Genomic DNA, 15,434 nt, shown 5'->3' with positions numbered 1-15,434 from the left:
TATATAATAAAACAATAGAGTATTATTATTCTAAGACTACTTTAATTTGAGTGTAATTTGATATATGGAAGTGGAAATATATGAAGTTGGCCATTTTTAACATTCTTTAGGCATTTGGAACTTTAACAAGGAGTAAATATTGAATGACCACATAGATAGCAGGTAATTAACAGTGAGTAGTGTAAGATGAGGCCTGAGGTACCTACAAGCAGAGAAAAGCAGTGTTCTATGCTGATATGTTCTGAAAGTGCAAAATCTTTCAAAATGTCAGGGCTCAAGGTCATGTACACTAGTCAGGTACCTCCCACAAGAAAACTGAGGAATTCATTCCAAGAGCACTCAGAACTATTAAAGACTACAGCTCTTCACATCACAGGGAGAAACCCACTTAGAGATTGAAAGAAACCTCATGTATAGTCAGTTTGGGGACTCAAAGGAAAAGCAGAATTATTGACAAACTGAGAATTAATTCTTTGCCCATCTTTAATAGGAAAATTTTTTCTTAAATTGTCTTATGAAGTAGACATCTTGAAAATCTATGCATTTCATAGGGTCAATTTTAATGTTTAATTAAATTTTATTAATTTGTTTAGGTTAAGAAACTAGTTTTAGAAAAATCCCAAGATGTTTGCTTTGAGTTTCAAAAGACTTACAGTAAAAACACTGGGAACTTGGGACCAAATATACAACAAACACCGAATGTACCAGAGACTGGAGAATAGTATGCTTGAGGGAGCCTGAAAAACTACAAATAAGTGGATTTATTACAACGCCAGAATAACTCATGCTGGGGAAAATAGGATCAAGAACACTTAAGGATTATCCATCAGGTTTCAGCAAGGGTCTGTCATGTCTGACAAATGTATTCAGGCTCTTTGTACTAATAGAATAAATGAGAATGCCATTAAGAAATTAGAAAATGTATTCTACTTACACTTTCATAAAATTTTTGTCTGGATTTCATGTCAAAAGCCTTTCAAAGTTGGACTGGTATTGAATTTTGTCATCAACTAGTACCATAGATCCAAGACATATAGGTTGCAATTAAGAAGACTTTCCTTAAAGTATGAAGTGGCAATTGTTTGGATTGGCAACTACCTTATTTAATAGCATTACCAAAGATCTTAAGGGTAGGTTTCAGCTGGTCTCTAAGTTTACAGCTAATATTAAATGACTCTGGGTAGCAAAAATGCTAAACTGACGGTGCTAGACTATCAGAAAGTCTGTGAATGGGCAGAATGGTGGCATATGAGTTTTATTAAGTCAAAGTACAACATAGTAAACTTAGAAAAAAATTTCAAAACCTAAATTGTGTAGGATGAAGAATATTAATTCTTCAGCTATGACCCAAGAGAGTGTTTTTTCCTAATGAAATGTTTCTAATCAAAAAAGTCAACTAATGACATGAAGGAAGAGGAAGAAGAAGAGAAGAATGGGAAAGAAGAGGAAGAGGGGACATATATATGTAATTATACATGACATGTCATGATAGATAGATAGATAGATAGATAGATAGATAGATAGATAGAGAGCGAGCAGTATTTGTATAAAAATATGGTGTGTCCCTTGAGGTGCTCTTCATAGTTCTTGTCATTAAACCTCATGAAGGAATATGACGTCACTTGAAAAGACTCAGAAGACAATAGCAGGAAGGAGGGAAAATAATAGAGAGGGAGAAAAGATGGATGGAGAGAATGCAAGAAAGTGGTTAGTTGATAGATTTTACAATCATGGTCTTTCAGAAAAGAAGGTATGGCCAAAACTTAAAAAAAAAAAAGAATATAAACAACATAGATTAGACTAAGCTCTCTTTACCAAAACATAGGGAGGTTCCATTGAACTTGAGTAAGGTATGATTCATTTAGTTATAGACATAACTAAAAGATGTTAGGTCAAAATTGGTGCAGGCATGCAGGCAAGTGAATTCCAAGAGGAACTGAGCAATGCATAGAGTGATATCTATCTAGAGGTCTGTGAAACTGGCATATATTTTCTGATCTTCATTCAGGATTAGTAAAGGGGAATAATCAGAAATCACAAAAAATAATTAGTTAGGGCCCTTAATCCTGTTTCTACATTTTTGTTATTATAAGTAAGTCATAAGGAATTAAGTGATAAGATTCACTTTGGTTGTGGATCAATATGTGGCCAACTGAATGTTCTACTTCTGTGATATTCTATCACACCAGGACATCCTTTTTTTTTTTTTTTTTTTTGCCTTTCTCATTTTATAACTATAAATTTTCTTTATAACAGTGTGAACCCCTAGGGGGAAAAATAACTTAAAAGATATACTAAATCTCTGTTATTAGTTTCTTTTAAACTCATGTCAAATGTGGTGGTAACCTAGCAACATGAGAGAAAGTGCACTGAGTTAAAAACCCAGCTGTCACTCTCATAGTTTTGTATTTGAAAGAAATTTTGTAATGGAAACATACCTTATGAAGTGATTCATCCATAGCTATTCCTCCGATTTAAGTATTTCGAGTTTGTCCTACCTTTTCTGGAGCCAGTATGCACAGTGGTTGTAGTGTAAAGTGTGACAATGTTTTTCTTACAGGTTTACCAGCATTAGTAGTGGCCACATCAGTAGGCTTCACCAGGACGAAAGGATATGGCACTGATCACTAGTAAGTCCATCCACAGTGATCAATCATGTTTGTAGTTAAGTAAATCATCAAGGACTCCTTTGGTATGAATCTGGTCTTTGAAAGGCATTGTATTGGGGGCGAGGAAAGAAGTAGGATTATGGATGATATGATTCCAAATTTCAAGGAGCTTTTGATTAAAACCAAATACAGTTCAATGAGTAATGTTATCAGCTTGAAGATTAATTTACACAAAAATATAGTAGAAATTTAGTGGCAATCTCAGAAACAGCAAACTAAAGTGTTCTATCAGATGAAGGACTTTTTCCTCCAGATATTTCATTTTTAAAAATTAACATTAAATTGTCAAGTTCGAAGTGGGAAAGTAGAATGTTATCCGTATGCTGTATGGTAAAGAACAGTAACTAAATGTGGACTTTGAATGCTCACATGAACATACATTTGTGTTATGGATATATTGAGATATATAAAATTCCTAGATTAAAAGTGTTAATTGGGGTATAATTTACATAGAGTAACATTTACCCTATTATTTAGAATTCTGTGAGTTTTAACAAATGCTGAAGTCATGTAACCACCACCACAACCAATATAGAAGTTTACTGTGAGAACAAATATCGAACAAGTTATTAAATTATTAATTTTGAAAGCAGCATGCCAATTCTGTGGACTGAAATTAATATTGAAAAGGTGGGTGAAATGGTGGGCATGACCCTTTACATCATCAGTGACTAGTAGGTCCCTCATACTTTCCTCCTCTGACTCTCCTGGATTCTGCACGTGCAGATGAACAGAGGTTAAGATATCGATGCTGCAGCACTGTTCGGAATCCTTATTTCACTTTCCCATTTCTTCATGAAACCTTGCAAAACCTCCATCATGAGCCCCATGCCCTCTTCAGGTCCCTATGCTGTGAGAGAATGAAATGTTTTTATATAAATGGGTTGCCACGTTCCTATCAATGCAAACCTGCATCTCTTGATTAATTTAATAATCAAAGCTTATCTTTAGTGAATTTTCTCAGTAGTTTAGGGAAAAAGTAAAACTAGAAGAGAAGAAATCATGCAAACTGTAAATTACCTGTTTGCTGTAATGATGGCTTTTACATCAGTTTCTCCCAATATCTCTGGCCTCAAGGAGGATTGGGTAAATGGCATGTCTGACTCTAAAAACACACTTAAAAGTATATCTGAAAGATTCTATAACGGATATAAAGCAGCATTTTACACAACTTAATAGTCACCTTTGTACTGGAAGTCAATGTAAAAATCTCACAGCAAGAGTAATTTTTCTAAAATGGTTTAACTGACTGAAAGGCCTTATGATAAAAGTTTTTTTTTTTTTTCCATGAGAGGTATATATCATTTCTCACTCATGAATTGCTCTAATTTTAGCTTCTTCCACATCTTTGCTTTTTTTTTTTGTATTAGAAAGCTTTGAAACTTGCCAAAATTCCAAGGCTTAGTGCGTAATCCAAGTTATTGGTATCACACTTCCGTGGTTTAACACTTATCACTAATTTTTGTTAGTTTCTATCTGATATTATTTCCAGCTGCTGGCTCTCTCTTGAAGGAGGACTACTCTACGCTTTTGTAGGACCTGCAGCCGCCGTTGTCCTGGTAAACATCGAAATCAACTTATTTTGTTTTCTTAGCCAAGAAAGACTGCTTCATTTCAGTTAGAGTGACAGTTTTGTATTTGCTGTGTAGAAATTTTAAAGTTCAATGAATCGTTACTGAAATTTGAATATCAACTGCCATTCAGTCCTTAATGACTCTAAAATATTCTTATTTTGAAGACTGAAGAATATAAAATGTGGGAGTATGGGATTTCTCTCTCAGTAATTTCTTATTTGTGAAATGTTTGAGTAAGTTTTAACAAATTCTTCTTTAATGTATAGAATTTCATCATCTATGATCATTTCACCTTTATACTATTCTGTTTGATCTATAGTTATTAAGATCTCTTAATCTTAACAACTGCTGCTGCTACCAATATCAATGAGAAAATATATATTCCTGTGCCAGAGTTTCCCAACCTTAGTCTGCAGACATTTCAGATCAGCTATTTCTTTGTTGTGGGGGGCTGTCCTGTGTATTTGAGGGTGTTCAGCAGCATCTCTGGCCTCTACCTACTAGATACCAATAGTACCCCACCCCCAGTTGTAACAATCAGAAATATTCATTTCAACCAGACATTCCCCAGTATTTCCTGGGGTAAAAAACCACCCCTAATTGAGAACCCCTGCCATATATTGTGCATGAAGATTTAAAATTTTTCTCTTTTGAATTACAAAATAATTCCTATATGTGTTTAATTATAGGAACATTAAAAATTCCTACCAATTTGCCTTTCTCTCTCTGAATTTATTGATTACAAATCTTTCTTGTCCAATAAATCTTTGGAAAATCTAAGAGAGTAAAGAAATGGTCTGAATTAAATACAAAGATCCATATGCTATGCAGTTAGATTTCTAATTGGAAAATTACCCTTTGGTTTATTGAACAACTCATTCAATAAATTGGAAGCTAGCAACATCTTTTTTAATAACTCTGTGACTTTTCCTTTAAAGTTTGCTCTCCACTAAACTATAACAGAGAGCAGAAACTATTAATATTTCACAAGAAAAATAAAATCTAGGCACGGGTGTTTAAAAAAAGCATAGGGAAACTGAAACTATTAGATACATTTTTGTCTGATGCATTGAATTTTTATTTAATCACTGGAATTATTTCCCTAAATTACTAGGTTAATATATACATGACCTTAAAATGAAGAAACAAAGGGTATGTGTATACTTGAAAGACCAAACTGTGGGTTTTGGGGTGGTAATGAATCTCCCCATGATTAAATTGGAAATGAATAGAATCCATGAAATATTCCTTTTCTCTTAGTTCAAATAATGAGAAGATCATACCCTTAAATGGTATCTTGTCAGGAAGCTATGAAGAGTGACACCTCCTAAGTCCCTTCCTAACAGGTGCTTTGGATCTTTCCTACACAGGCAGTTGAACAGATTTCAACTTTATATGTCATTTGGCCAAAGTGTATTGAAGGAAATAGTGTGTGTGTGTGTGTGTGTGTGTGTGTGTGTGTGTGTGTGTTTCTTAACTAGTTGCCCCGCTTGTGAAAAACTAGTTTCAATATAGTCTTCACCTATTTGCACCAAGATTTTGTTGATGGTGGAGGGTAAGGGGTAGGATGGCAAAAAGAAAAAGTGTTTTTCCTTGATTATATTGGTTTTAGCATTGAACTGGATTCCTTGATCAGGAAGTGAGTAGGTTAGAGAAGTTGGGTGTGCCTCATGATGAGCTGCTACAAATAGACCACAGCTGTCTCAGCAGCTTTTTACTATTTTGCTTAAGAGAGAAAAATGTGTGTGATTTCATTTCACCTGTATTTAAATCCCTTTGAGAGTAAGAGTCTTAGAAAGTGCTGAGAAGTGTTGAATGGCGCACATTATGGGAAGAGGTGTTAGCATCTGTCTTTTAAAGGATCCTGTTGAGTTGAATAGGCTTTCCCCTTTGTCTAGAAAAGCATGGTGCACCAAAATACTGCCCACCCCACAGGAGAAGTAGGAAATTAGGCATTCTGTTCTCCCTGCTGGGGGCAATAAGTCCTTAGCACCTTTGGCAGCCTCTCACTGTGAGACTCAAAATCTTTTGACTCTCAGGCGTAGGGTAAAACTCATTTACCAATTGACTTTAATCAGGGGTGACTCAGAAAGAAGAATGCCAGACTGGCATGGTATGGCACCAATGAAAAGTTAGGCAATTGAATGTTCATGTACTCAGTGTTAACTGCAAAAACATGGAAATCAAATGTACCTAATGTACTTTAAAACTTGAGAGTAACACACCACTGTTATATTGTTCCATATTCCTTTATACACTTAAAAATTTTGGAGAAGTGCTTCCTAGTGTGAGTCTTTAAAGGAGGGTTTTCAGGAGAAACGGGGACCTGATTCCCTTCATTATCATTGAAAGGTCAACCTTTGTTTCTGTTTGACAGGTCAACATGGTGATTGGCATTTTGGTATTTAATAAACTTGTTTCCAGAGATGGGATCCTAGATAAAAAGCTCAAACACAGAGCCGGGTAAGCTGCAATTGGTGCATTTTGAAGGTTCTTTACCAGTGAATCCCATACCCTGATTCCAGATCATCAACTGCATTTGACTGTGCCTTGAATTTTGTTCTTGATGAACAAATGTGTCTTGGTAGATCCTGCCATGCAAGTTTCCAATGTGCTATTCTTAAGTAATATAGCCAAAATCTAAAAATTAAAAAGACCATTAAGAAAATCTGGGTTTGTGTACATAGCCTGTGTGTAAGATAAGAAGATTATCTAGACTTAAAATATTCGTCCTTAGGTGAGGATTTTCAAAGCCACCTGGTTTTGGTCACAAAGGACAGGAGGGTAGACCCAACATACTGTCAGTATGAGACACAATGGAATTGGCACAAGCAAACCTTAGCAGGGTGAAATAGTGCATTTTCTTTGATTAGTTGTATATATCAGAGAATTTTTTGAAATAACCATTTATGAAACACTGTTCTCATTCTATATGACATTTTGATGATAACTTCCTGGAAAGAGATTTATAATTTTCACTTGCACATTTTAACCATTTATAAAATTTAGAAAAGCATTTTACTGTTATTGTAATATCACCATATCTAATAACTTAATGATATTTCATAAACAGATTGATATCAGCTTTTTAAGGTTATAGCATAACTTCATCACAAAATTTGTAAAAGCCTAAATGAAATATGAATGATTTTAAATTTCCTTTTGTATCTTTTTAGTTTATAGCTTTCTTCTTGCTGTTTATACCTTCATTCAAAATTTACCCTACAATTGTTCTGATTTCATTAATAATTCATGGTATTATTTAATAGTCATAGTATTTGATGAACAACTGGTGAGAATTTTAGGTCCTTTGTGTTTTTACAATCTATGTAGTGATTTATAAGATAGTTCAGGCATTTTTCCCCCTAGCAAAAGAATAGGTTTAATGGTTTTCAGTATAAAAATTTGATATCAGAACTGCAGTGGTGTAATAAAAACACCATTAGAGATTCCTTTCTGAGGGGGAATCACTTCCCTCTTAGAGACGTTTTGTTCACTTCAGACAAGTCTCCACGGCATCTTTAAATAGGCAGACTTGAACTTGTACAGACACTGAGCTTTCTATACCATTTGAACTTGGAGCTTTCACATTATTACTCTTGTTAGTCTGCCACATACGGTTGGAATTGGAGCAGTTGCTTCTCCAGTTATTTCTGTCTAGATTAATGATGTAAGAATAAATCGATCATACTGAATACTGGGTATAGGAACTCAGTTCTGCCACTACTGGTATAAACTTGTATAATTTTTTTTTAATTGTGGGGGTAAAGAAGTTAGTGATTAGGATAAAGCTTTGAAGTAAAACAAAACAAAACAAAACAAAAAAATACATGTTCATTACCTAGCTCTAGCCCTGCAATCTACTAGTTGTATATCTTTGGGCATGTTACTTATTACTCTTTCTGCCACAGTCTTCTTACCTATAAAGTGGCTCTTGCCTCATAATAGGGCATATGAATATAATGTGTATAAAGCATTCATTAGAGTATCTAGCAAGTAGGAAGCACTCTCTCAACAAATGGTAGCTATTGCTATGATGAATGAAATGAGGAAGCCAGGCTGGACAGGTTGTTATAAAAAAAAACTGAGTTATATCAATCACACTTTCATGATTCCACCATTCATGATATTGAGGTCAGAAAAAGAGATAAAGGTGGAAGAGGACATACAAGGATAAATGGTGATGGAAAATATAAAATAAAACAAACAAAAGAAAAAGAGATGAGATCGTAAGGATGAGTATAATGGTAAGAGTATATTAAATTTGCAGTCAGTATTTTCCTCAATTATTTTATATGAAATACCTAGTTTGACTCACATAGCTCTTTGTAAGGGATAACATAGGTTTAGGCGAAATGACAACATTGTCACATCATGAACTTAGAAATTAGCCATTTCGATCTGTATATTATTCTTAAAATCTCCATCTCTAAAAACATGATAAGAAGTTACATCTGTTTCCCTGATAAAACTGAGTCAGGCAATGTTTTTCTGGTGCAAAGGCCACTGCTGGAGAAATAGAAAAGTATTAAAAGCAGAATACTACTAACTGTCCACAGCAGAAAAAACTATTATCAAATTAATGACTCCAGGTTTAAAAAAATTTTCATCTTTAATATAAAATGCTGTTTTAGCTTAAGTATACATAGATTGACACTTGCTTTCTATTCCAAAGTGTGATTGAAAGAACTGTTTAGAACATAAGAGTATTTGAAGCTAATTTTACTTCACAGAGAACACTCTGAGGGCAATAATAAAGCCTTCAGTGAAGAACAAATAATCAGAATTAACTAAAGAAACATTGAGCAGGAAGCTAATTGATTAACTTAACAATTGATCTTTCTAATTGTAAATATTGGTCATTTTGGGTTGTTTGAATATACATATACTAGTATATTAAGCATTTATTTTGAATCAATTTCTCCTCCCATTTTTTCTATTTCTTTGTCTCCTTTCTTCTTTTTATGATCAGTTATTAGAAAACACCAAGAATATAGTTTATATGCAGTAAGTATTTAAAACAGCCCTAGCAGGTTTTGCTCAGTGGACAGAGAGTCAGCCTGCAGACTGACACCAAATAGCTTATCTTCTGTGATAAAGAAAACAATAAAGGACTAAGGCATGCCTTTTAATATTAATCTAGTGGGATGTAACAAGATTGAAGACCCTCAGATAAATAGTTAGGGCAGTGGTTTTTATCCTTTTTTATATTTTGCTTTTTTATTTTACTTATTTTTCTTTATTGTTTAAAGTATTACATATGTCCCCCTTTCCCTTCATTGTCTTCTCCCAGCCTTCCTCCACCCCCCAGCCCGTACCTTCACCCCTGCATTGTCTGTGTCCATTGGTTATGCTTATATGCATACAAGTTCTTTGGTTGATCTCTTACCCCCAGCCATCCCCCACCCACCTTCCCCTGCCTTCCTTCTGAAGTTTGAGGTTTTTATTCTTATTTGTTCATCAAAATAATCTATGGAACTTTAAAAAAATACTGATGCTGCCCTGGCCAGGTGACTCACTTAGTTGGAACATCGTCCTGTACACCCAAAAAATTGCAGGTTTGATTCCCGGTTAGGGTAAATACCTAGGTTGCAGGTTCACTGATCAATGTTTTTCTCCCTCCTTCCCTCCCTCCCTCCCTCTCCCTCTCCCTCTCCTTCAAATCGATAAACATATCCTGGGGTGAGGATTAAGAAAAAAATATATATTTTTAATTTTAAAAAAGACTGATGCCTGGATCCCATTAAATTAGAGTTTTGGAATTGGTTATATACGTATAATATTCAGCCATTGTGGAGAATACTGATCTAGGTACTCATTTGGGATTAATTTCAAACACATTGGTATACCCATTGAGACATTCATGAACCACGGTGGCAAGACTATTGGTTACCTTTTATTTTGAAAACGTTAAAGAGATGTGGCTAGTACAGATGTTCTGGGTTGAATCAGTAAAGCGAATGATTTAGTATTCTATTCCCCACCCCCACATCAACTCTGAAAGCTTTGATTTTTCTCCTGGGGTCTAAAGATCAATCTGCTTACTTAATAGCTTTCAGATTTATTATCCCATCCAAGCACTATTCACAAATGAATGCACTTCTTTAAAAGATACCAGACATTCTGAATTATGAGCCTCTTATGATTTTCTCTGTTCTGCCTTTATTATACACATAGTAATGTAAGTCCACTATAATATTATTAAGAAGAAAAACCTACTGGGCAAACTTATATTTTAGACATAAACACCACATGGGAATGGATAAGAGAAATACACCACAGAAAATTATTTCAAGGTATTTTAAATTTTGATTCAAGTGATTTCTTTTTGTTTTGTTTTTTCCTGAGAGGAATATGTTCTAATAAACCAGTCATTTTTTCAAGGACTCTTTTCTAAAGCAAAATATGTATAACGTTTTCTATGTAGTGCAACTTTCTTCTGTGATGTAGTAGATTGAACTTGAATTATCTGAATCCAAATTTACCTGCAAAATTCTCTAGACTAGAAGAGACCATACAAATGCTATTAGATGGTGCCTATGACAAAATGCTCAGAAAGGGTATTTTGAATTTAATGAAAGAATATTGAATTTAATGATTATGTTCAATGTGTGTTATTAGAGCAGAAAGCTATCACCCTTTTTATGATCAACTAATATGTCATCAAATTTCATCAGCCCCTATATTCAGATCATCCTAAAGTACAGACAGTACATTGATGCTATATTTCAAAATATAAATATTTTGAGACAAAGGCTGTGTTTTCCACAAATGACTAAAGACCTAAAATAAATATCTTCCTATATTGGACTTCTGAGATATATATTTATATTTAAAAGGTTATCATTGATATTATGTGCCTTTTGCAAATGACAATGAAAATATTTGAAGCTGGGAGTCCTTACTTGTTTACCAGGGGTCTGAATAAAGGGTTTTCACTGTATGTCTATACAAGCATATACTTATGTTTAACTCAATGTATTGGGCAACTTTGGTCTGTAGACACAAGAGCCATTTATGGTGTAAATGATGGAAATGCTTCGCATGCAACAAAGGCCCAAAATATTAAAAGGTAAATGTTACAAAAATAATGTGTAGTGTAAATGCACCTTTAAAACAACCTAGAACATTCATTCTTGATAAATATACTTTTCTGCATGAAATCGTATTTAAAAGCTAACTTGCAGCCGCAACAATTTTTTGGTGACAATTCAATATTTTGTTCTTTTTGTGGGTGTTCTGTTTGTTTGCAGTCAGATGAGTGAGCCTCATAGCGGTTTGACGCTCAAATGTGCCAAGTGTGGAGTAGTTTCAACAACAGCTTTGTCAGCCACCACCGCCAGTAACGCCATGTTAGTCCCAATCATTTACATCTTCTTGTTACAAATCTTTTACAGTGCATGTGAGAAAATGCTATGATGGAAAAAAAAAATCTTTGCTAATATTAGTGCTAAGAGCATACTTAAATATTTATAATTGGCAACTGCCTTTATAACTGTTGTGGGATAGTTTATAAAAATAAATAAATCTATCAAATGTTTATCTGCTTTGTGGTTTCCAAGTTAATGGTCTTGGTGCCACATAAAAGAATGCTTTGTGGAATGGGGGTTTGGTTATTGCCTGGGACGTGACCCACAGCTGTGTGATGTGGCTTTCTCTGTCTCAACAGGGCATCTCTTTGGAGCTCCTGTGTGGTGTTGCCCCTTCTAGCTCTGACGTGGATGTCTGCAGTTCTGGCCATGACGGACAAACGCTCCATATTGTTTCAAATACTTTTTGCCGTGTTTGATTCATTGCAAGGCTTTGTGATCGTCATGGTCCACTGTATTCTTCGGAGAGAGGTGAGAAATGTAATTCTTGTAAGAGAGAGATAAATGATGCTTAAAAGAGTATTTTCCTTGTTGACAAACATCTTTTATTTACTCATTTTAAATATATTTTTATTGATTTCAGAGAGGAATAGAGAGGGAGAGAGAGATAGAAACATCAATGATGAGAGAGAATCATTGATCGGCTGCCTCTTACATGACCCACCCTGGGGATTGAACCTGCAACCCAGGCATGTGCTCTGACCAGGAATGGAACCGTGACCTCCCAGTTCATAGGTCGATGCTCAACCACTGAGTCACGCCAGCTGGGCAACATCATTTATTTTAGTATCTTGATCTTCAGGTGAAAGCTTGCCTTCTCTAAAGAAAATCATTTGGGAGTCAGACCTAAAAGTGAAGTTTTAAGGCAAAGTTCAAAAGGGCTCCTTGGACTCTGAGAATGATGGGTTGAAACAGATGTGACTATGCAAGGGAAACACATCCAGAGCTGCCAAGACCAGGGAGGGTAGATGCCAGAGAAGCTGTGATGGAGTCATAGGTATAGATAAGTCTGTTAGAAAAACTGGTGGATAAGAGAGTAAGGGGTCCTATTTGTAAAAGGTATAATTTGTAAACATAATGCATTATTTCTTCAACCCATTCCCTAACTTGTGCATCTATATACAGCGTATTCACAGTCCTCATACTTAACTAATTTATTTTTAGATGGAAATGTTAAATATAAATGAACAGTTCTTTGGTTTCTATACTAAGTTGAGGATAAGGTTACTAAAGATGAATGATTTTGATGTGGATGTTTATACCCAGAAAATACAAAAAAAAGAGTGCACAGCGGAGCCTAATAGGCAGTTATTGTTCCCAAGAACTGTAGATCAATAATTATAGCATTTCTCCAGGATATAATTGAGGTTATTGTGAGGGAAAGAAATGATCCTTCAAAGTTGAGACACTAACTTGCACCAAAACCATCCAGAACAGTGATAGATTTCAGCCTTGAGTTGTTGAGGGATAAGATATTATTTTCCAACCAGTGCAAAAATTATTCCAAGTGCTTGCAAGCATTGACACAGTATTTACAAGGTTTATGAGTCAGTGTAGCATCTACTCTGGGGATTGTGGCGACTAACACACACAATGACATAGTGCCATGCTAATAATTTTGAGAAAATGGCCTATGCTGTCATTTTGCATTATCTATCCTGTTTGAAAATTTTATTATGATGTGCACATTGCCCAAAGGCACATGTGTATATGAGTGTACACCATGCAGTTTTTACAGTGATGTGTGAAGATAATCAAAGGCTTTCACCTCATTTACCAGATGGGGAGAACAATATTTGAGCTACTTTTAGTACGATATAGATGTCAGCAATAAACCCAAATGTGTATTCTAAGAACATTATATGATGAAAAACAATGAAAACAGGAAAATGGTGACTTCACATTGCAAAAGGAGGATATTTCATCATTTAAAAATTTGATTTAGTTCACAGTTGCCAAGCTTTCCTATCCCTCATCACAAATTTCTACCTACAATATTAGCATTAAAAAATCTTCCAAGTATCAAAATTCTTTATGGACCAAAATTAAGTAAAATTTAAAAGGAAATTGAGCCCAGATAAGTGGGTGAGCATTGACCCATGCAACAAGAGGTCACCAGGTTCGATTCTGGGTCAGGGCACATGCCCAGATTTCAGACTCCATAGAGGGCATGCAGGAGGCAGCAGATGGATGTTGATGTTTCTCTCTCATCGATGTTTCTATCTTTCTCCCCCTCTCCCTTCTTTTATTTCTAAAAAAAAATCATTGAAAACATATTTTTTAAAGTTTTAAAAAAATAAAAGGAAATTGAATAATTTAGGACTCTGTTGTTCTCCAATTATAACTGGCATACGGGTCTTTTGTATTAATATTATCTCTAATATGTATATGTAACAAAATTGTTCTGAGTAGACACATGATATACATGTTTGACGATTAAGGATGAACAATGTAGGTTTTAAGTAGTAAGACACATGATATTTCTACATGCAATTTTCAGAAGATATTAATACTTGAGGTGTTAAAGAGGAAAAAAGTGTCCCATCTCTAAGTCAGTCTCTCTTTTTCTTCAGAAATAGATAGCCTTAGGCTATTATCAAAATATTAGGTTTTAAAGTGACAGATATTTTGATGGCTTATTAACAATTTTTTGCTGCTTACATGAAGAAAAGTATTTGGCACAAAAACTCATTTTCATTAAAACTTTTTTATACTTGCTAATTGGACTAATAACTGTGAAAACATGATTTAAGGATAATTAAATTAAGTCATATAAAAATGCTTCTGCTAAAGCAGGTGTCTGTAAATACGTTTTCTGTATTAATGGGGAATAAAAATATGGTTATTGGCCCCATAGTTGTCGCATTTACAACAATTAGTTCAAATTGGATAATTTTATAGCTGCTGAATTAATAGCAGAGTGTCATAACTTGCTTTCATTCCAACATGAAATAAATCATTGCATATACAATCATCTCACATTGACCCTAAAAGTACCCTGTAACATTCCTGTAAATATACAGTGTAGATGTCAGTGATAGGGCAAGTCTCTTTCAGAATTCCTCAGAGGAACTAGTTACTGAAAAACCACATGGATCTCACTCTTTAGATTTTGTCAGTTCCAAGGATCTCATCATGATGAGGCCTCATTGAGTTTACAGAAATCTTATGACTTTCTGAATGTATATGGCCTGACAGTAGCAATGGGTCTATCTCATATCACCCATGATGACACCGCCCTAACACTGACTTCAGCCTAGGAGAATCAAAGCATCTTCCCACATCCTCAATGTTTCCTCTGAACAAAGCATTCCATAGAAACACACCAAAGCACGTGAACCAAATACCTACCTTCCTGTAACATACTGAGTAATGACTCCTATCTCTTAATGTACCTGATAATCCTGTAGAAGACCCTGGGCATACAGTACTGTCTCTACTGCTTTTTTTACTTTAACATCTTTTCTTCATAGTCATTCAAGATAATTTGTATGGTTTTTTTTCTTTCTTAAAAATGTATAAGAAATATTTTTTCAACTTAGAGAGTGAATAACATATATGCATAGTTCTATGTAGTTTTGACACACACTAACATAATGTGGTTGTTGTTAGTCTTTAATGGTTCTCCCAATAAGAATTCAAAGGGCTTTACCAATGTTTACTTTTGCAATCTTCCTGTGAAGGAGGTGGGTGTACACAGGGGCGGAATCTAGCCTTGCGGTTTAAGAAGGAGAAAAGAAATGAAATACTTTCACTGTGCCATTTCAAATGTGATGTGGATGGGGCTTAATTTATTTTAAAAGTGCCTTTGCTTTTAGTGG

The 15,434-nt window shown here is 34.8% G+C and overlaps 1 protein-coding gene across 1 annotated transcript in view; it reads left to right on the top strand.

The window, feature by feature from the left end:
• Window positions 1–15,434, top strand: part of ADGRB3 (adhesion G protein-coupled receptor B3) — a gene marked incomplete at its 5' end in the record, with an annotated part of 705,309 nt that overhangs the window by 648,925 nt on the left and 40,950 nt on the right. The window contains 5 exons of the mRNA XM_079781368.1: window positions 2,561–2,630; window positions 4,162–4,228; window positions 6,621–6,706; window positions 11,497–11,595; window positions 11,913–12,084. Of these exons, the coding sequence (XP_079637494.1) occupies window positions 2,561–2,630; window positions 4,162–4,228; window positions 6,621–6,706; window positions 11,497–11,595; window positions 11,913–12,084 (494 nt within the window). The remainder of the gene's footprint in view (window positions 1–2,560; window positions 2,631–4,161; window positions 4,229–6,620; window positions 6,707–11,496; window positions 11,596–11,912; window positions 12,085–15,434) is intronic.

Source organism: Cnephaeus nilssonii (assembly GCF_951640355.1).
Source record: "Cnephaeus nilssonii genome assembly, chromosome: 9".
NCBI lineage: Eukaryota > Metazoa > Chordata > Mammalia > Chiroptera > Vespertilionidae > Cnephaeus > Cnephaeus nilssonii.
Note: the sequence above shows the minus strand (reverse complement) of the source record. Positions and strands in the feature narration are given on the sequence as shown.